The sequence below is a fragment of the Poecilia reticulata genome, chromosome 4, assembly GCF_904066995.2.
Source record: "Poecilia reticulata chromosome 4, P_reticulata-male-v2, whole genome shotgun sequence".
Taxonomy (NCBI): domain Eukaryota; kingdom Metazoa; phylum Chordata; class Actinopteri; order Cyprinodontiformes; family Poeciliidae; genus Poecilia; species Poecilia reticulata.
The window spans coordinates 4,935,634-4,957,138 of NC_088833.1; the positions used below are offsets into that span (position 1 = coordinate 4,935,634).

Sequence of the window (21,505 nt, forward strand, 5' to 3'; positions counted from 1 at the left end):
TGTGATAAATATTTGAAATTGTAGTGCAACTATACATTTTCCCTTGTGGTCATCCTGAATTTTTCAGTGTCTAACAGTTTTTTGTTTTTAAATAAAACAGTAAAGAATATCAGATTAAGGTGTGAAATTAGGGCCTTTTGCTGAAATATTCAACTAATCTGTTGCACTATTAGAAGAAACTTTGAGAATATGAGACTTTTCTTAAGGTGATGTCACCAGGAGCTACAGTTCTTTGAGAATATGGACCCAGGTTAGTTTATGGAACATCAGAGAACGCAGAACAAATAAGAGTATTTACTGAACTGGATGAGAGATACAGAAGTTAATATAAATCAAGATTTCTTTTCTCACAGCAAACCTGACTCAGATCTCTGCTGTGAGAAATCTAATGTGCAATGAAAAGAAATAAAGATAAGCTTCTTAGCCTCTTTTATTTCCCTGTTTTTTCTTCCATCATTCACTTGTGTTCTTTGTGCGAGCAGAAGCAGAACATCTGCTTGGCTGGCCCCTTTCAGATGGCGTGGTCAGGCAATGTACGTGGTAGAGAGCAGTGTGTGTGTGTGCGCACGCGCGAGTGTGTGTGTGTGTAAAAGAGAGAGCAAGAAAGAAGAAAATAAAAGGAATCAGTGTGCAATTGTGAACATGGTGCACATTTATGCGTCTGTAAGTGCATGTTGGGACTTGGGGCTTTGCAGCTGTTGGGGCTCTCCTCCTGATGGTTGCCCATTGTTCCCCAAGTCTTTCCCAGGTTGTTTATGGGCTCTGTTTTTTTGTTTTTTTTTTTATTTCTCAGAGCACACCGCAGCTAAATTTATGCCTGTGGACACAAGCCTTTCTCAGGGTATAAATTAGGCTGGAGGATCCTTGTCAGATTAGCCGTGCCAAAAGCTTGCTGCTCTAAATTCTTGAGAGAGGCATTCTTCTCATTCACCTCCATTTTGCTGCTCGTGCATAATCTAAAGGATCTCCAATTTGGCCTACTTTCATTTTATCCCCAGAAATGTCTTGTTAAATTCTTTTGTAATTTTATTGTAGCTTTTACAATGTTTTTAGAGACAAATACTTTATAAGTGGGAACTCTTTTATACTGCTGCTGCCAGAAACAAGTCAGTTAATTATCATGAGGATAGAAAATCCATTTGTACAGAGAATAGGTACTTAAGAGATCATTGTTCTGGTTTTAATATTGGCATAGCAACTTGTGAAATGCTGCTACATTTCTGAGATGACAAATTGAAGCGAAACAGAAAAGATACATCAATTTTATTGTTGAACACTTTAGATTAGTATCTTATTTTAGCTTTTGGGACTTTATTTGTCAATGACTATATTTTGCCTCCAGAAATTATTATTATTTCGGATCTTTCCTCTCAGCAGGTTATAGACTTTATAACAATCATCTCTTCCAACAAACTCAAACTCATGAACTCATGTAAAGAGTTTACATCCCTGTTTTTATTTACTCAATTTTTCTAATTTCAGATCACTTTTCTGCTGTCATTTTTTACATCCCTGTTGATATTTGCCATCTTTTTTTTAGTTATTATTATCGCTTGTTTTGTTATGAATATCATGATCTTGTAATGATGATGGAAGCTAAATGATTTGAACATGATTTATGTCCAAATCATTAAACTTTATATATCTTTTGTTTTATATATTATATTAACTTTGAGTGTATGTTGGTTGAACTCTTCTATAAATGCATGATCCCATGCATAAATGCATGGGAGTCTGACAACTGAAGGCTGAAATTGAGTTAATTAACAAATCTACAATCAAATCACTTTCTAGATGTTACAACAGCTAAAATTAAATCCTTACATAAAATGCATAAAAAGACATTTCAAACAAAATAAGGGACCACTACAGAAATAGTCATTTTATTCCTTACAGGCCCATTAAATCAGACTAAACCTCCTCTGTATTAGCACAGGTAGAATTGCCAAAATAATTTTGATATGCTGCATATCTGAATAATGAGAGGGATTGTTTTTACTTTTTTAATCTAAATACTTCACATCTTCATAAAGAGACAAGCTTTTTTTTTTAACGTTTTTTTTAAGTTACTAACAAAGTCACCCCTCAAAACTTTAAGTAATCCTAGAATGTGGTTCTAGAAGCTACTGAATTTATTGCATTAGTTAGTTCATTTTTGACACTGTGTAATATTGACATATATGTACTGTTTTTTTTTAAGTTGTGAGGCTTTACTATGATGATTTGAGGTCTGTTTGATTATTCTAACGTAAAAACTTTTAAACTTAAAGTCAGCGTACTGTACTCACGCTTCACAGAGCCTTCATTTATTTTATAGGTACAATCACAGGACAAGGGTCTAGATAACAGAATTCACACAGATAGTATCATCTCCATTCCTGACCAGTTAAATGTGTCCCAAAGGCTAAATCAAATGCACACACACACACACACGCACGCACGCACGCACGCACGCACGCACGCACACACACACACACACACCCAGAGAGCCTGGGCTGTCTGTGTCTGGTCCATATCATTATCAAGAGACAGCCGCTGACATGTTTATCGTGAAAAGAGGTCAGACTTCTTGCCGCTCGCTACTGTTCTCCATTATCAGAGAATGAAATAGTACGAACATTTCCCTGAGTGACGTCTGTGTAATTACATAAATACCTTCTGTGTGAAAACTGCACACTCTCTTATTTTCCTTTAGTGTTTTCTACAGTGTTGGTATGTTGTGGTTATAGGCATTGAAGGTTTTCCATTCCTCCAGGCAAATCCAGAGCTTTCTTTTACCTTAAGCACTTTCTCTGACAGATGGATATGATATAAACTGTTCATTCTTCTTGATTTTTTTGAAATATGAAACCTTGTCTCTTGTTCTCCACACACACACACACTCCTGTTAATTACTGTTTGCAGCTACTGTTTAATCATTACTTTGTCGCTACTTCAAGCTTAATGTACATCCCAGATGAACCTGGGTGGTATGGAAAAGTCAAACTTTTCACGTCAGCATCAAAGACGAGGAAGGGTTTGGAAATATTCAGCTGCAATCAGCAGCCTGCACCGCAATGTTCCTGCGATTTGCAGTATTATGTTTCTGTCTGACCACAGATTGGAAATTTCCACTCAAACAATAAAAAGTGTCTTTCGCTCCGATTTTGCATTATTTGCCGTTATTTCAACTTTCAACTTTCTCTTTCTGTTTCTTACTCTTCACAGAAGCTACCTGTGGTTCGTAGTTGTGTTTAGCTGCTTGGAGGCATCGACTGAGCTGCTGCTGCTGCCAGCAGCTCAGTCGATCTTCTACAGATCACACACCTGGCCCCGTCTTCCAGTGTTTAACTCTGTCTGAGCTTTTGCTGTGCCTGACTGTATGTGCTCTCTTTCATCCTATGGATTTTGCGACCGGCTCAGAGCTGATTTGTTTCATGTTACTCTCAAAGCCACTAAAGGAGCTGCTGCTACCTTAAGCTTTTTACTTTTCTTTCACATAGAAAGTAGTTCTAGATCAGTGCTTCTGTTTCTTTTTTGTGTGTGTTGTGGTGGATTGCCATTCACACTGAGCCTGGTTCTTGTTGTGCTGCTGGAGGTTTCTTCCAGTTAAAGATGTGAATGCTGCATGCAGTCAAACTTCCTTGAGATGACATGCATTGTGAATTGATGCTAGGTAAATAAACTGAATTTAAATGAAGTATGGTGGAGGATCTGTGATGCTGTGGGCCTGACCTCTGCCAGGGGATAAAATGGTTAATCATGGGGTCTTTTAACTGCACAGATCACCCAAAACATGGTCAACACAACACAGAAATTCTTTACCAGACACAACATCAACTCCATACCATCTCCACTTGCAGACCTAATTTGTATGGAGGAACTGTGAAGTGAGCAGAGAGGAGAGGAGAACATATGAGAAAACACGGCACTGATGAACAGTCAGAGATCGATGTGTTTGCTGCAACCCTGTGAAATGTTACAGAAGGAGATTTAAGTTCTGTTCGATTAGACTTTTTTTTTTACATATTTATCAAGAGTCTCAATGATTGTGGAATGTGTTGCATTTATCCAAGAAAAAAAAATACATAGAGAGGGAAAATATTTGTTTCCTGGTCCACAGAGAGTTAGCTTTCTCCCAAGCACCTGTTTCACCACCGTCAAGCAGAGTGCTGGTGTGGAAAACAACTGTTTACCACAAGACAACAGCGTAGAATGAGTGAAGCTGTTTGAGATGTGTGCAAACACGGCTAAACATAAGCTGAACGAAAACACACCAGAAGGAACCTGATAGCTAGTTTTCACTAAAAATAAATCAGAGTGGGCCATGGATTTGTTTCCAGCAGCGCTTCCCTTTCACACTGTAGTTCAAGTAACAGCATCATGGAAACCAGGACAAGTTCAGGGATAAAGTTATGAAGAAGTTTGAAGAAGTGAAGAAATATCCCACGTGTTGAACATCTCACAGATCAATATCCAAAAAATAATAATAATAAAAAAAGTTTGGCACAACTGCAGACTTAGACATTGGTATCCTGATTTTTCTTTGGAACTTGAAAAATGATAAAGAACCAACTAATGTTTTTAAATGTAATAACAAAAGCAGGTTATAGCAGTAGCTCTATCTTTATTATTAAATATCCATAACGGTATTATTTTTTTTATTAGGTTGGAAATTTTGTTTCCTTTACATCATTTCCACAGGTATCCACATTCCATAGAAAAAAATGTTTCCATTTTATCCTTCTTTTTTTTTTTCAGAACTGTTGAAATTTGTGTTTTCTTTATTTAAAAACCTAAAAACAGAAATCAAATGCTGGATGACTAGCTGAGGTTAGTATTACTTTATAATAATCAGTAACACGCAAAAAAATATGTTTTTAAATGTAAGAAAATGGAAAACTAGCTACTGAATCCTAACATTGAACCCTTACACACAAACAAGTATGTTTTTAAATGAAATAAAATAGAAAAGTAGCTATTGAATCGGTTTTCTTAGACGAGGAAAAGCTGCAACATTGTGCGAACTGTGTGACAATGCCGTAAGTCAGACAGTGGCAGCTGCTGGCAGCCAGTTCAGTGAAGATCCCTGAATACTCAGAGGAGATCGTGAGGTCCTGACCTTCCAGTAAATGTGTCAGAGTAACAAAACATGTCTGACTCACATATTTCACAGCCCCTTGGGGAGCAAAGAAACAGCTCCCAGTGTATGGAAATTCATTTCAATTTAGCAAACAACCCGCAGTCGCTTTCAATCAAGTGATTCCACATTTTCAAAAATTCACTTACTTTCAGTTTTTGTAAGTGGGACAGAAGACCAAGACGTTCTCTTCCTAACATGGAAGAAAAGGTCAGTCATGTGTAACGTCCAGGAGGGTGGAAATGCTTTCCTCTTGTGACTTGATCTCTACTAAACAAAGAGGCTACAGTCAAAGAATGCACTGGGTATTATATCAAAGACAGTAACAATTCACCACCAGGAGAAAACACAGCACTCTGGGCCACGTCCCTTTTCAAAGCATCCATCTGGGAAATTTCCAGCTCCGAGACTGACACGGAGATGATTAATTCCCACCGCGGCCTCGCCGCCGGTCGCCGCTCCACGGAGGGAGAGTTATTTGTTCGTAAATATGGCTGATAAAAATCACAGCCGCCGCCGCCGCAGTGGAGCAGGCCCAGGTAGACAAGGCCAGGCACATACCCGGAGGCTGGAATTTTATCAGAAGCATATTTACCACCACTTCATGTCAACCTGTGATGACAGATACGGCAGGAATTCTTCTGATCACTAAACTGTTGCAAAAGAGAAACTTTTTCAACACTTGGAAAACCATTACTTTTACTCCAGTGTCTATAGAAATACCTGGAAACCTGGAAAATTATGTTTGATGCCTAATATACATTCTAAACAGGCACTTTCTAATTTTAAACACGATGGTGGCCAGTTCTCGTCTCATTAGTACCTAAGGTGTCATGTTTTCTGGTTCACGTCTTTTCTGAATCTTCAGAACCAGAACCTGACTTGAAGAAACAGCATTCAGATTTTAAACTCCTCTAATTTGGAATAAACTTCAAGAAAATTGCAAAACCCAAATTCGTTTGAATTGAGGCAAAAACACTTTTGGTGAAGAGTATTGATTAATAAGAACTGGAACATCATGAACTGCCGTCTGTTGTTCAGTTGGAGATCATTTTCCTTTACTTTGCAATGTCCATACTATTTTTATTTTTATTCTGTTTTTATATATTTTTATATTCTTTGTGTGAGTCTACTTGCTTTGATTGCATGTCGCTTTACTGCTATTGCACATATATTTCTCCATGGTGGGACAGTAAAGAATTATTTCTTCTAATGTTTTTGTTTGTTTACCACCTGCTGAAAAAAATCCATCCTTAAGTCACTTTCTTATCACGTTTTCTTTAAAATCACCAGGCTGTGCCTGGCTGTTGGAAGAACTTAAAACTTTAAATTACTCTTCTGTTGTCAAACTTCATACTTCCTCTGGATTTCTTCAGACTTCCAAGACATGTATCGCCATGGAAACCAAGACATGCAGAACATGAACTTCTCCAATGGTTCGTTTCCAGTATAGTAGCTTTTTTTCCCCCTGTTTATAACTGGTACTTTTTGGCATTTCAAATTTGAGTGCATATCTTAGGGCACCTAAATTTATTACTTTTCAGGCTTAAAAAAAATTATAGGATTTTCACATAATGTCCTGCGTTCATGAGAATTGTTCTATTTTTTATGTCATATGATGGAATGTGTTTTTCTAATAAGAGAAACAGCTTATGTGAAGTTGTTTCATCACTGAGCCGTTGGCCAAATGGTATCATGATGCTGTGACGGATCCAGATGTTTTGAAAAAAATTTGTTTTTTTCAAAACATATTTCACAAAAAATTCTTCTGCCATAACTGTACAGGCATTCACTGGTTTCCAAACTCAGCACAGGTATGGCAGGAGTTTTTAAAACAGCTCAAGTGCGCCACCAGGTGCCCAAATGCAGAAAGAACAGGTTTAAAAACTGATATTATTAAATTTATTCCCATTTAAACATGTACTTGAAGAAGAGTCACAATACAATACTGAAAAAACACTCATGATAGAAACGACTAAGTACAAATAAAGCCAAATAATCAAACACCACAGTTATGTTACATAAAACAGTGGAGACAGTCTGTCAGCAGCTTAAATATGCCTTTAAATTCAAATATATGAGTTTTTTTTTGTTTTATTCTTGCTGCTAAGAGCAACAAGGTATTCATCTGCTTTGCTGTCAAGTCAAATGAGCTCAAATTGCATGTGTAAAAGTAAGTCTTCAGTCCCTTCTCTTTGTAATATTTATAAAGCTATATCCAGAGAATTTGATATTCTGTAGTTACATTTTGAAAATCAGGAGCAAACTGTAAATTATTACATTTTTAAACAAAAAGTCTCAAATCAGGTTTTATTCTAGACATTTCAACTTCTCATGCAGACTCCTCAGTGACAGGAAACCTAATTAAAACATCTGAAAACAAAACCAACAGTTCTTAAAAAACGAGACATCAGACATCACACTAGATAAACACTAAACAAGCCAGTATTTTTGCAGGACTCTACTTTCTTGTCCAAAATGATGACATCTGTGAATGTTCTATGGTGACACATTTAAATCATAAACCGCTTTGTGCCTCACTCCACGTTTTGCCTGAGAATTCGTTTCTCCTCTTCTACAAAGTTCTTGTCAGAAGTGGCTTGACCCAAATCCCTCTTCCTCTTCTCCTTCTGCTGAAACGTCTCCACTCGTCGTTTCTTGGCAGACATCGAGGTCTGTTGAGATTCCTCGTCTTTTAGGCAGATTGGAAGGAAAAATGGGAAAAGAAAAGTTTGAATTCTCATCAATGGCAAACTTAGAATGTTGCAAATGAGGTTTTATTTCAGAGTAATCCAGGAAATCATGAAAAGTGGAAATGAACGTCATCCTGCAGGACTCACCTGAGTCAGAGGGCTGTTCCTCTGCAGGTAAGAACCGGGCTTTGCCAGAATAAGCTTTGGGCGCGTCGTCACCGTTGTCCTCATACACACTGGACCATTTTATGGCCATGTCCATTCCTGGAGGAGGCCCTTTCTTCCTCTCTGGCTCTGGAGCATAGGTCTCTGGAGGCGGCACTGCATTTGTCTTCCATGGTTTAAATTCTCTTGCAGGCTTCAGGGAAAAAAAACAAAAAAAAAACAAGCACACAAGGAGGAAAAGGTTAAAAAATTGTAAGCTGAAACTTCAACAGATGCTCTATCAGTGCTGTTACTGTACAAGACAAGAGATTTGTTGCAATAAAGCTGCAGCATGACGAAGGAGCCTTAGAAATAGCTATAAAAAGACAAATCGGTAAATCGGTGGCGTCTCTCTTCTGAAAAACAAAAAATTCTCAGAAAGAATAAAGTAACTACAACATAGCAGTGACCATGAAAAGTTTCATTTCAGTTGATAATTATCTTGGAACAGACTAGATGAAGATTTCATTGACCTTGGGAAACAGAGGACATTAAGGTTCTGCTTACAAAGTCACAATGAAGTTTCCAGTACAAGAGTGAAGATATGAGGCGGCATAAATGCTTATCAGACAATATTTCCTTCAGACTTTCAGCCTCTACAGTTTACCCAGACCTTCAAACGGCGAGTTCTTAAATGAAATAAAATGTACTGTTGCAATATTACTCTTTATGCAGCCCTAAATAACATTTAATGACTGATACACAATAGTTGGCATTCACACCCCTTTAAGAATTTTATTACACTGCAAACACAAATCTCAGTGAATTTTATTTGGATTTTAGTTGATGGAGATTGCTCAGTCAGATTCAGTACAATAGAAACCTTAATTTTTGATGCAGATTCTCATTTGAGTCTATGTCTGGATCTTGTCTATGTCTAAGATAATAATAAAAAATAGAACATAGAATATTAGCATAGAATAAACACAATTCAGTATTATATAGCATTTTCATTTCCTGATTTCATCACATTGGCTCTAACATTTCTAATTTCTCCTCCCCCACTAAAACAATAATAATTATAGCTTTCTATTTTTACCTCTTCAGGGGGTTTGACAGTCAGGCTGTCCCAGTCTATCTCCTTGTTCAGTGGGTTGTAAAGGAAAGTGGGCTTGGACACGGAGCTGAACAGCTCGTCGGGCCTTGGTAAAGCAGCTCCACCGGCAGTCCGCTTGGCGGTGGACTGCGCCCCGCTCCCCTCAGCTTCTGTCCCCGCTTTCTTCTTTCGACTGTCTCCCTCCTCGTCCGAGTCGCTGCTGCTGTCGCTCAAATCGTCGTAACTCGAGAAAAACCCCAAGGAGCCCGATTTATTGTCATCTGTCATTTTGTACGTGTTACTAGTTTTAAACGAGGGACAGTCTTTTAAAGTTTCACAGCCAGTGGGGTCGAGGAAAAACTGGCTTAAGTGTGTTTAGCTTGATACGCTGCTCTGTAGACTACTCCATTTTGAAAGAGCCTCCAAAACAGTCGTAAAGTATTTCGTCACAGTCGTGCAGCAGTCGTAAAGAGGAAAGGAACGGACATTTAACTTAAAATCAGGTGTCGAAAGTACATAATCTACGTAAGTAGAAGTACAGATATTTGTATGAAAATACATTCTAGTTAAAGTAAAAGTACAAGGTGAACTATTTTACAAGTTTCTCTAAATTATTCTAAAACGCTAAAAATGACACATAAGCTGGTTTGATATGGAAGTAAATATTTATTAAATATTCCATAGCTGGTTCTCAGAAAAAAATTACATTTTGAAAACTTAAAATATCTTCAGACCTTCATTATAAAATGTAAATATAAAATACAATTCAAAAAATATATATCGGTGTGGGACATGTTGATGGCTAGCGATGGTGCCTCCGGAGAAAATAACACATTTATCTTGAAATGTACTACACAAAAGGTATATAAGCATGTTTTGTGTGTAACTGAATTTTGTTTTTCTTTTCAAAGCGTCAAAAATGTCCGCCCAACGTGGGGCTCGAACCCACGACCCTGAGATTAAGAGTCTCATGCTCTACCGACTGAGCTAGCCGGGCTGACGTGTCAGCAGAAAAGTTGTTGCGTTCTTGTCATACTCAAGTCCGACGTGGATTTTGCAATCAGAATTACAGTGCCACCAAAACACTACTCCTAATAATTCTTCACCTGCAATTGTTAAACTGTAGTCAAGAAGTCTACTACTTGGTAGATTGGAGGGCATAAAAAAAGTCCTCACACTGAACTTTATGATTCCACATACCCCCTTAGACTTAAAGAACAATTTTCTTTACAAGGAGGAATACATTTAAAGATACCAAAATAGTTTCGCTAGCGCACTGCCCAAGACTCGAAACGGATACTAATAAGTAAAACGCCTCATAAATAATCAGTAACTGACCTCACCGTTTTCTCCACTCGTACTTGGATTCCACACCAGCATCTCAACACAAAATAAGACGATGAAATAACTTTACCACTAGAGGGCAGCATAGTCACACAAATTTATGGAAAAAGTTGTAGGAAAAAAAGACTGCTGAGTTTACGATGGCTTCATTTTAAAGTAGCTTTTTCCCATATGGTGAATTTCCGTTTTTAGGGCCTGGTATTGATCATACAAACCATTTTTTTCTTTGCAAATGGCCACCAAAACTGATGAATGGTTAAGAAACTTTTCAACTTAAACTCATTGTATGTTGTATTAAATTTTTACCTGAATATACAAAACGTCTTGCTTATTCTTAAATATTAGGGCCTTTCTCTTCTTTATGCCCTTTTTTGTTAAACATTAGGCATTTCACTGTTTAGGATTTTGTTGCGCCATTTGGACTAAAAGTTGCATTTATCATCCCATTTTTGGCATTTGAACGTCTTCAGGATCCAGGTGCTTTGGACATTTATAAACAGGACAGCATCTATTCATTGGATACAGCAATTGGCTCTTCCTTCTCCACTCTTTTCCCCTACTGTCCGGATGTGAGAAATTCCACATGGAGCTGAAGAGCCACACTCTCTATCTCTCCAACTATTCATAATATCAACATAAGTAGACAGTAATTTATTCAGATTTAGACTTAAAATAGATTTTTTTTACAATCAAGAACTTTAATTATAACAGGAAATGAGATAAGAATCATAAAAAAAATATATCAATAAAAAAATCCAAAAGAAGTATTCATTTTGAAAAATAAAATCTGTTTAAAACTATATTTACTGGCATTAAAATCAAACCTTTCCTATAATTGCTCACCAATGTTTTACATGTTTCCACTGGTATTTTGAAGATTTATATCTGAAATATATCTAATGATGTGGCACAAATGTGGCACTTTAAGACATTGAGTTATCAAATATTTAGATGCAATTCTATTTATTTTTATTTAGATGTGTGACGGTCCGACCAGTAAAGGACAAGGACAAGGGCATATATATATATATAAAAAAAATATTTTCTATTTATTTTTTCCAAAGAAAATCTTAACAAAATGTTTCAACAACAAATCAAAAAAATATAACAAAATCGGCCCAAAAGAAATCAGCTAGAGCAAACATAACTCAAGATAACAAATCAAAAACTTGCCTCACACAAGGAGACAAAGACAAATAATGTATAAACATAAATGACTAATTTAAACTAAAACATTTAGACTTTTAACACAACTATAAAAACCAAAATAACCTAATACCAAAAGGTTTTAGCAATTATGCGATTAGTGGAGAGAGGCAGATTCTTTCACATCAAGTCCTGCTTCCAGCAGCCTGATGGACTGTTCCGCTTCCTGGTTTTCCTTTCGACCAACCACCTTCTGCCAGGCAGTCCTTAAACTCAGCAAAACAAAATGTTAATGATCTTAAATAAACATAAGGTGTTTACTAAATGTGTGCACCCAAATTAGGAAACAACCTAATGCAATAACCACCACTAAAACAAACCACCAAAGAAAAAGTGAAATTCTAAATATATTATATGAAAACATTTAAATAAATACTAACACTGGGGAAAAGATGGAGGAACCTCCACAAGATGTAACCTGACAAATAAATTGATACATATCTTTTAGCAAGTTAACAAATGACCATGAGCTTAGTATATATTTTTTAAACTGGGTAGTTTTATGGTACAGACTCAGCTATGCAATTCTACCTGTTTCTCATCTCCCTTTAGTCCTCTGTCTGCTTTCTCCCATTGACATGGATTTCTCCAAATCAATTTCAATTGGGCCAATCAGCAAAAAAAAAAAAGTCAATTGTCTCCAAGTTTCAACCATCTTGTCCAGACTGCTCCTTACAGATGACATGAATTGGAAAAGATGTTTAGCAACAACCCAGGAACAGCAGAAGGTCAAGATGGCTACCAGGCGACTTCTTCAACACTACTGTCTGTCGTTTAGCATCGTTTTCAGTGGGCCTGGGTTTTTCTGTGGAACACAACTTACCTGACAACAAAGCAGCCAATGTATTAACACCACTTATTTTCATTGATGCCGTTTGACTACACCCTAAGAGCAGAGAAAAGGAAGACTGCAGTTTTTCCAGTAGTGTGATGACGGTTTCCACTGTGCGTTTTAATGCATGTTATGATATATTTGCTGTGTGAACTTTTAAAACAGGTGGTTATAAGTGTTTATAGTGGGGTCTTAAGTATTTTAGCTATTCACAGGTGGCTAAGCCATGAGAATACCACTGTGCTGTTTCCACTAAAAGCTGCTTGGCATTGTCAGAGGGAATTTGGCAAGAACTTCATGGGTACAAACACATATCTGCTCCTCAAACCAAGAATATATTTTTCTTACAAATGTGTCACTTTTTAACAGTTTTTTAATGCTTTAAGTTTAATGGTAGAAAGAGGAAACATTCATTTATAAATACTTATACAGTTTAACCAATTCTTTTACTGGTTATTTGAGAACCGGTATGTCAAGTTTACTCCAGGTGGAGAAAATAAAGTTGTGAATGACTTAACAGTAATATATTGAAAACAGTAAAACAACTTTTATGGATAAATAACATCCACACAGAACTGTTTCAGCTGTGCTTTTCTCTAAATTATAGAAAGATATTCTCTTTTTCTCTGTTGCTAATTTGGGTTAAGCCTTTTCTATGAGAGAAATTACCAGAGACATTTATCATTTTAGATGTTTTACTGCTTCACCTGCAAATATTTAAAATTTCTGAGCATATTCTACATGTTAATCATTGTGATCCTGTTTATGGTTTACGTAATTAAGCCCACAATTACCATCTTGAAGCTGCCTACCAACACCTGGAGGATAAAACAAAGTGATGTACTCATAAAACCCAGATGTTCCCTGTAATCTATATCTTTATTTGTAACCATCTGTAACTTTAGGATCAGCAATTGAAGGAGTACGTTTAAATATTTTCATTCCTACGCACAATTTAATTTCAATTTACTTAAAGATTAAAGAGGTAATACAAGTGCTGGCAACATCTGGTTGATGCAGCTGACCTTTCACACCAGACAGATGACATAGGTGCAAGAATCCTGACCAACAACAGGTTAATGGAGAGAACAGACGCATCCCATCATGGTCTATATTCTGTTCACTGGGGAGGAGAGCAAAAAAGACTCATCTGTTTGGACATTCCTGTTAACACATGTAATGTCACATCTATAAATGCTGCTTTTATTCTTGCTTCTGCAGACTTTGCGTAAGCTACCTTTCTTCAGCTTCAACATGTTTCTGGTCCTCCTTTCTCCCCCTTCCTTTTTTCAGTTTCCTTTGATTGCATTTCATTCCTCAGCCTCCTGTTGTTGCTCCCTGCAGACACACCAGATCTCACATAGACTCCAGCATTGTGTTTTTGCTGGTCATCTAATACGGCTCCATGCAATTTCAAACCGGAGAGGTGGCATTCCTTGGCTCATTGCATTAACTACAGGCTCTGTAAGCACGGCGGCCTGTTGGGGCTCGTGGCTGGAGGCTGGAACAGGATCCAAACGGTGTGGATAAAGGAAGGAAAATTCAAAAAGTAAAGGGGGAAGAAAAAAGAAGGCAAAAGGAAAGGCGATGGTGGATTGTGAGAAGGTGTGAGACATCTGGGCCAAGCGGAGAGTCAGCGGGTGACTGGGGTGGTAGTTGGGGGTGTTCATCCTCCTCACGTGTTCAGTGGTGTCCTGCAGCGTACACAGCTCTGGACTAAACACACACACAACTCAACCTTTTGCCCTTTCTGATGCTTTGATTTTCTCTGTAGCCTTTTTTCTCTCTCAGACCTTGCAGCTCGTGGAAGATTTTTTTTGTCCAAATGTGCAGTTTTAAGTGGATGAGAATTGTGAGTGACAGCTTCTTTCACCCTCAAAGCTTTACATCTCTGGGTGAATGTCAGAATGATAAATGTGATAGTATGAGGTAACCACACAGTCGGCGTTTGATTGTCTCCAAGCTCAGCTACTTGGAAACACACAGTCGAAAACTCCACACAAACAGACAATTCCAACTAAACCTCAAACTTACAAATATTTACCCTATCAGCTGCATCCACAGCTTGTAAACATATAGATATAAATATTCACCAAATAATTCTCCATTGCTGCAGCTTTTGTCAATAATGCTTTCTTGTGGTTTTGCTGCATGAACTGTCAAATACGTGGTTGCTTTTGTAGGTTATATCTTGGCTTTCAACTTTCCTTTTTGAAGAAGGGCATACCTAATTATTTTTAAGCCTTTTCCTTCAGTTGTGTTCAGACATGTAGCGCGATAGTTGTAGTAATTTAAATGTCCAAAATTGAGAAATATGTCAAAATGTGTGAAGGAAAACATAAAAAGAGTTTATGTTTACTGTCTTTATGATTTATTTTTTAGATTGAAATTTTTTAAGGCAATGTATAATTTCCTGTTTCTAGCTTATGTAATATGTTTTTATGTGTCAGTGATTACAGATGGAAATTAGCTTTGAGACCTGGAATCTGACATAAAACATATTTTTCTTTGAGATTAATGTTCATATACATGGACCCTGTTAGGGATAAACTAATTGAACAAACAATCTCATGATACTGGAGAGCACAACCTAAAGCTCCTGAAGCGCGCTGAGTGCTAAAGAATGACACGTAGACGACCCTAAAGAAAAGCAGATGTCAAAGTCTCCAGAGAGATTTATATGCAGAGCAGCAGGTTGGTGACCTTGCAAACCAAAGTAAGAGGAGCACAAATATTTTTACAGATTATCTGACTCAGACTATGTTACCACAACACAGACAGTTCTAACTAATATGTAAAAACAGATATTTTTCATAAAAGTTACATGTCAGGATCAGAGTTCTCTCTGAATCTATGCAGGAGTGAATGAATGCTTGTGACAACAACAACATAAAACCTTGGAGCATTCAAGCAAAGGTTGGAATTGTTCTCCATTCTGCTACTCTGATGTGCATGAAGCAGCTCACTATCATCCAATAAGTTTCTCACCAGGCTACTTTACATTAGAGAGCTATGAAGTCTCACTTTTTCTCACATTTCCACTTTTACTAATGAAAGTTGTGCTGCTCTTTGGTGACTTTGCATTCTTCAGGTACATTAGCAGATGTTTTTTCAACTAACTGATAAAGCATAAAAAATGAGAAATTATGGTAAAATTACAAATTTTCTATTGCTATCAACTTTATGCTCACAAACAACACCCATGGTGGCCTCAGCGGTCTGGCAAACATCCGTTTGTAGACATAACATGAAATGTTCCCACTTCCCTCAGGTTTCTTTTATTTGCTTAATTCTAACATTCCAATTGTTTTATAAGTCTGAGGAGAAAAGTGTTTCTAACACCATTCATGGTGTTTTAGGAGAAGTCCAGCCTCTTGTCCTGTTTACTTCCATGGAGATTACACATGTTTCCAGGGAAGTTGATGTCTGGGTCTGTACTGTGTTATAAAAGACCACACATCCATTTGACATGTCCACATTTCAAAGGACTTATTAAAGAAAAGCCCCTGTTTTGCTGTATGTATTAGACAGTCACAGGCTTCCAGACGCCGAGATAACAGAACTCGATGTTATTTAGATATATGCTCAGTGAGCATATGTCTGGTTTTGTGTGTGTAACTCAAAAAGATCTCTTCTGTGTTAGAAAAGTGCATTTTAAAATTATTTAATCCACTGCTACAAACAGTAAAAAGGCAATTTGTATTATGTTGCTGTTTCACACTTTTCAAAATTTTAAGGCTTTTGTGTAGCTCTGAAATATATTTGGCTTTCAATGTTTGCAACATGTCCTGGAAAGTACTGGTGATTTATTATTACCTTAACTAATTATTACCCTAACTAGCACAATTACATCCTTTCCTTGTTTTGTTACAAACTATTACATTTTTAGGGACATCAACAGATACACTTGATCACAGAGAATAACCTCAAAGAAGACATCCAGACAGGATGCACAGCAGAGAGAAAAGCACAAAAGTGCTCTGCAAAGCACTCAGGTCACCAAATGGAAAAGCCTCCCTGTCTGCGTGTTCTGCACATGTCACAGAAGAATGCTTTGAGCTGCAGCCAGTAACAGCTACTTTTCAACTGCATCATTTAAATAGCCCCATTAGGATCTTTCTGCCAATTATATCCCCAAACAAAAGAGGATTTTTTTTTATCAAGTGTAGATAGAAGGTTGTCGTGTAAAAACGATCTTGTCAGTGTGGGTTTGTGGTTTGTTTCTTTTACATTGTAGAACTTTTTGGTTACTTTTTTACCTTGTTTTTCCTCAAAGCTGGTGATTTTAATGCCAGGTGCAGGAAAAATGTTTAATTTTTCCTTTTAGAAAGAGAGCCAACAGGAGCTGTCAAAGCCTTGTTGGTTTGAGTAGAGGTTTAAAAAGCTTACCGTAACAAGATTTATGACATTTTCTAACTTTAAGCAAAAAATGTTTTCCTTATTATTCCATTTTATATACTAAGTTGTTCCTAGGCTGGAAACATCATCAGCCGTCAATGAGCAAGGTGAATCTTGGCCAGATTAACATGATATCAAAAGGGAGAGAAATGAGACAATAGGACTGCGAGGAAGCAAGAGTACCCAGAGAAAAGCCACTCAGTCAAATGGAGAACATGCAAACGCAACACATAAAGAGTCTGCCTAGAATTTGAAACCATGTTGAGAAAAAATAAACGTTTGTGGAGAACCGGAGCATTATGCTATCCAGCCACAGGTTCCCAAAATGTCAGAAACTCAACTCAGTTATCTTTTCCTTTCTGCCATGGTCATAAACTTTGGTTTCTGTGTCTGTAATTGTGCCAGTGTTGTCTGGCTGGAGGTGTGATGTGTGATTAGGCATGTAGAAAAGGATCTGGTGAGACATCTCACACCTTGGGGGCATCGTAATGGGGGATTGACAACTGGTTGATAAACAGAGTCCACCTGGCTGAGAGCTGAAGTCATGGTTTACAGATCAAAGAGCAAATCCCTTCAGCCAATCGCATACTCCACCTCCTACGCCTTCTCCTCTTTAAACTCCTCAAAGTGCTTCAACTCTCAAAGTGTTTGACAGTTTGCAAAATCCTCTCAATGAAACACTTCTCACCCTTGCTCCAGTGGACGCCTGTAGTACCTGTTTCGCCTGATTCCAATGGCGAACCCTGAAAACCAGATTGTGGGATTTTCCAACTCATTAGCTCTGCTCAGTCAAGTGGAGCCGGCTGCAGATTCCTTCCAGCCCAGGTTCATCAACATGGCCTGTGGCTCCCGCTGTGAGGCGACAAGAGAAAGGAAGGTCCAGCCATTAGACACTGCTGCGATTTTGTTTGGTGTGAAATGAGATGAGAAGGGGGAGGACAAGGCTAGAAGATGGGAGTGCTAATCAGAGGTCGCAGATGGGTTGGGATGCGGTCGGATTTGGGCAGCAATGCAGCACCTCGCCTTAATGCGGTGCAGAGTATTAGCACAGCTTAGCAATGTAGTTACAGGAGTGTTAACGCCTGTCAGTTACATGGCTACTGGTCTTTGCAACAGGTGTCTGTTTGACCTGATGCTCTCTAAGGGTTTGTTTACACAAGATCACTGTCTGGAAGCTGCTGATGTTTTTGGATTGTTGATTGGGAAAAAGTTTCATATTTGGGTGTTGAGATCATCAAAACACATTGAATACAGTGTAGATGTCATGCCAGGGTGGATTTAGCATGATCTTCTTTGCCTCAGTATCTGCATAAAACACAAAGTCCATCTCTGTTGAACTTTGCACACACAATATGATATGATATGATTTTTGTTCTGACATCTGCCTGTGCATGCGTAGAACAAACCTGCAGCCTTTCATTCTGCGCATGTGGGCTGGGGACGTTCCTGAAAAGTTCCACTGTTTTCAAGAAGTATCAGATATTTCAATCACTGGGGAAGTGAAAACAAGCAGCTGGATCGCTACAAAAATCCTATCACTTCCCTGAAAACCAACTTGGTGTGATTAGGACCTCGGTTGGAAGTAAGAAAACAATACATATGAAAGAAAGAGCAACTTTTTCCTTTATGGTTCTCAAAGCATTCATAGCATGATTGGTAATCTAATGCAACTTTCCCTCAGCAATCAGGCAGAAATCCTGAATATTCTACCACTAATTATCTAACTTTCCAATACATTTGTTGTATATATACTAAATAAATATTGGGGCAGTAAATAAGGGTACTTTCACAAGGTTCTCTTGATTTGTAACAATAAAACTTACTGTAAATACATCCACTCAGTCCAGACATGAGTGCCTTATAAAATAATTATTAGAACCACAAACTTCAATGAGATGCTAACATGACAGGTCTTTAAAAATCATAGAAGCAAACAGTTACATGAGATATAGTCATTTTTCAGCCATCAGAAGAAACGTTGGCGTCTTATTCAGGTGTTGGAGTGACAAGCCCCTTACACCTTTGTAAAAGCTGTCGTTGGTGATTTTACAGAAGAACTATGGATTCAATACCTTTAAATAACAAACAACTTTTTATAAACTGTCTGATGCTGTGAGAACTTTGGTGGAACCAACTGCACCTTGTCATAAAAACAAAAACAAGCCATCATCTTTCTACTACTTCCTGTCGCCTTGCTTGTTGTGTTTGCCTCTAGTAACATCAAGTTGTTGATCATATGTGATGCAAAAAAAAGTTTTTCCATTGTAGTTTTGCGAAAAACATCTATTTTGAAAAACCATCTCCCAAAAAAAACATTTTATAAAAAAACACGAGCTTTTTCCAAACTGGCACGTTTCCATTCTGCAAATTTATTTTCTGCATTTTAATTTGCATTATTTTATGGCTAATGGAAATGAATTTAGTGTCACGGTTAAATTTGAATCCAAAACTCATGTCTCAAATCTTCTCTAAAAGGTCTTATTCCAGCGTCAGCCTCTATTTAGCTCCTTTCACCTTCCCTTAAACTCTTACTGTCTTCTTGGAACTAAACACTTTCCATTTGAAGTTAAACAAGTTTACTTTTTTGTAAGATCAGTGTTTTAAATCTGCAGGACAGAAGTGAGTCAGCCTGGTCTCTTTAGTTAGAATTTGTTAAAGCTCTTGAGCTTTTAAAGGATTAGCTGAGAGAAACTTGGCAAATATCTCTGAAAAGACTTTGTCCAGCAATGTGTTACTGGAAACCTGACAGATCAGTGAGTGCTAAACTCTAAGCAGTATCTGGATTAGATTCCAGGACTCATTAGTTAAAATATCTTCATTTTAATGTTTATCCAAGATTTCCAAATAAAAAAAGATTTAAGTGGTATTTAACAAATGTATGGCTCCTTGTGGAAGAAGCTCGTGATTTTCTTTTCTTTTTTTTTTTCTTAGTTAAAGCCTTTAATGTTGTTCATGTATTTTCTACTTGTTCTGGACGTTTTTGTTATAAATAACAAAAGGGATTTTACATGGCCTATTAAAAAAAGAAGATTAGTGGGTGCGTTCGCACTGTAGCCTCAAGTGACCCAATTCCGATTTTTTGCCAATTCCGATCTTTTTTAGCCGGGGTCGTTCACACTGCCGGTAAATGCGACCTGTATGTGTTCTGCAGCGTGAACGGGCAAAAGACCTGAAAGTGTCCCGCATGAGCACTAGAGGGCGCAATAGCGTCAGCGTTCTCAGTGTTCTGTCAACCGCCATAAAAAGAAGAAGAGCTCAGTGTTTGCGGAAGTAAACACGGAGGCTAACGGTGGAGCTTAGCTTATATATTTGAAGTTGTTGTCCAGCCGGAGCAGCAAATTAACAACTTAATCCTCATTATAGTCCGTCATAGCTGTTGTTTTTCTTAGTGAGATTTGTTGAGAATCAGTGACGTTCAGTTCGGATGAATGAGACCTGGACGTTATGGTCGCATTTGAATCGGATACATATCGGATATGGATCACATTCGAAAAAGAATCCGACCTGTGCTGTTCACACTGCCATGAAAAGATCGGATACAGGTCGCATTATGTAAAAAAATAAATAAATCGGAATTGGGTCACTTCAGGCTGCAGTGTGAACGCATCCCTATAGGTGTCCTTGTTCCTGAGCTGTAAACAGGTCCAGATGAGTCAGGTTGGAGTCAGACTAACTCAAATGATAATGTCGTATTATCTAACTCTGAAACACAACGATGATCCTCTGGGCAACGAGCAACACTGTGAACAAGTCAATGGTGTAATCTTGAAGGGCTTGCTCTCCCTGTGTGTGTGAAGAGTTATTTATTTTTTATTTCTTCCTCCTGAGCCTCACAAGGAACATTGAGAAAATGCATAAAAAAGTAAACTCACTCTTGCGAAATCATGCAAATCTTCACAATATTGAGTTGCCTTTGCTTGATGTGTTACTTCGGTCTGCAATTCTATTTTGACACAGTTATCACCAAGGCAACGTTTACATTTTGAAGTACTGAAGATATGATACCAAATCAGTTACTTATGGTGAAACATATCAACAGAAAACACAGCACAGACCTTAATAACACCTGCTAAACTGTCCTGATTGCTGCAGATGGACCTTAATGAATCCAACCAAACCTCCGACGTCAGAATAGAGTTTGCATTGAATGAGTCTTTGTGTGCTAAAAACCCTCTTGAGATTTCACTCACTCTTATGAAAACAGCGTTTTCTGCCAACCACTGATTTAATGTGTTTATAGTTTAGGCCAAGCTCGAAATAAAAATCTATAAATTTCACTCATGGGTGTGTGTTCTCCATTGCTGTGGTGGTATTATATGTCTCGTAATTTACCATAATTACATGTTAAACATTTTTGCGTGATCTCGTAAAAAACTTGCTAAACTTTTGCAAGATCTTGTGAAAGCAAAGTCAGGATCTTTTTTTTTCTTCCCTTGTTACTCAGTTCCCTTTCTCACTCCTGAAACCTGCAGGTTTGGCTAAATGGTTGTACTAACTGGACCCTAGAAGCACATCTAAATGTTACAGAAGTCTTTATACACTTAAGGTATATTTCACAAAAGATTACTACACAATTAATACACTTTCATACTCAAGGGATATAAATGGTGCTGGATGGTTGAAAGGTAGAGGAATACCAATTGAAACTAAAGGTGAGAAGAAAAAGAAATGTC

At 37.7% G+C, this 21,505-nt stretch overlaps 1 protein-coding gene, 1 long non-coding RNA gene and 1 other non-coding gene across 4 annotated transcripts; all 3 read right to left on the reverse strand.

The window, feature by feature from the left end:
* Positions 1-7,007: 7,007 nt before the first annotated feature.
* On the reverse strand, positions 7,008-9,499 carry c4h1orf52 (chromosome 4 C1orf52 homolog). Its single transcript, XM_008406209.3, has 3 exons — positions 9,056-9,499; positions 7,960-8,170; positions 7,008-7,811 (listed from the first exon to the last, which is right to left on the reverse strand). The coding sequence occupies exons 1-3, from the start codon at positions 9,338-9,340 to the stop codon at positions 7,657-7,659; spliced, it is 651 nt and encodes a 216-aa protein (XP_008404431.1). The 5' UTR covers positions 9,341-9,499; the 3' UTR covers positions 7,008-7,656.
* A 477-nt stretch (positions 9,500-9,976) lies between these two features.
* trnak-cuu (transfer RNA lysine (anticodon CUU)) lies at positions 9,977-10,049 on the reverse strand. The gene has a single exon. It is a non-coding gene; the product is annotated as a tRNA-Lys (tRNA).
* Positions 10,050-13,367: 3,318 nt separating this feature from the next.
* Positions 13,368-20,820, reverse strand: LOC145551306 (uncharacterized). Of its 2 annotated transcripts, none has more exons than XR_014087118.1 (4): positions 20,705-20,820; positions 17,521-17,684; positions 13,672-13,772; positions 13,368-13,584 (listed from the first exon to the last, which is right to left on the reverse strand). It is a non-coding gene; the product is annotated as an uncharacterized LOC145551306 (long non-coding RNA). The 2 variants fall into 2 exon arrangements; XR_014087117.1 differs by having other exon boundaries at positions 13,368-13,557; positions 20,705-20,804.
* Positions 20,821-21,505: the final 685 nt, after the last annotated feature.